General features: G+C 50.6%; 1 protein-coding gene across 1 annotated transcript in view; it reads right to left on the reverse strand.

Moving 5' to 3' along the window:
• H310_00507 (hypothetical protein) overlaps nucleotides 1-846 on the reverse strand; it is a gene marked incomplete at its 5' end in the record, with an annotated part of 2,704 nt that extends 1,858 nt beyond the window's left edge. The window contains 2 exons of the mRNA XM_008863324.1: nucleotides 21-785; nucleotides 827-846. Of these exons, the coding sequence (XP_008861546.1) occupies nucleotides 21-785; nucleotides 827-846 (785 nt within the window). The remainder of the gene's footprint in view (nucleotides 1-20; nucleotides 786-826) is intronic.
• Nucleotides 847-879: the final 33 nt, after the last annotated feature.

The following is an 879-nucleotide window of genomic DNA, read 5'->3' on the forward strand; positions in this document are numbered from 1 at the left end:
CAATAACGCCAGGGTAGAACTTGGACTTGCCCTTGTACTGCGCTTCGACCTTTTCACCTTCCTTAAACTTTTTCGACTTCTTGCCATCGTCGTCTGAGTCGCCCCCGCTCTTCTTCTTGGGCGACGACGATTCCTTCGATCGAATCAGCTTTGCGTCGACTTCCTTCTCCTTCTCTCCATCGTCGTAGTCGATGTCGTACGTTCCATTCAAACGGCATCTTGAAATCACACCAGGATAAAATTTGGACTTGCCCTTGTACTGCGCTTCCACCTTCTCGCCTTCTTTGAACTTCTTCGACTTGATTTCATCGGCAGAGTCGTCGGATGACTTCTTCTTTGGGGAAGATTTCTCCTTTGATCGAATCAAATCCGCGGCCACCCCGGTTTCCTTTTCCCCGTCGTCGTAATCAATGTCGTACGTCCCGTTCAGCCGCGCACGCGAGATTACACCTGGATAGAACTTGGACTTGCCCTTGTACTGGGCTTCAACTTTTTCGCCCTCCTTGAATTTTTTGGGCTTCTTCTCGTCTTCAGAAGTGTCGTCGGGCTTTTTCTTCTTGGGTGACGATGACTCCTTGGACCGAATCAGGTCAGCAGCCACCTCTTTTTCCTTTTCGCCGTCATCGTAGTCAATGTCGTAGGTGCCGTTGAGCCTGCATCTTGCGATCACACCAGGGTAGAACTTGGACTTGCCCTTGTACTGTGCCTCCACTTTTTCGCCTTCCTTGAACTTCTTGGTCTTTTTGTTGTCGTCGTCCGACGTCTCATTAGACTTCTTCTTGGGGCTGCTTGCCTTTTCACGAGACCGGATCAACTTGGCCGCGACTTCCTTCTCCTTCTCCCCATCGTCGTAATCAATGTCGTACGTCCCGTTCGACC

The sequence above is a fragment of the Aphanomyces invadans genome (genome assembly GCF_000520115.1).
Source record: "Aphanomyces invadans strain NJM9701 unplaced genomic scaffold supercont1.1, whole genome shotgun sequence".
NCBI classification, from domain to species: domain Eukaryota; phylum Oomycota; class Saprolegniomycetes; order Saprolegniales; family Verrucalvaceae; genus Aphanomyces; species Aphanomyces invadans.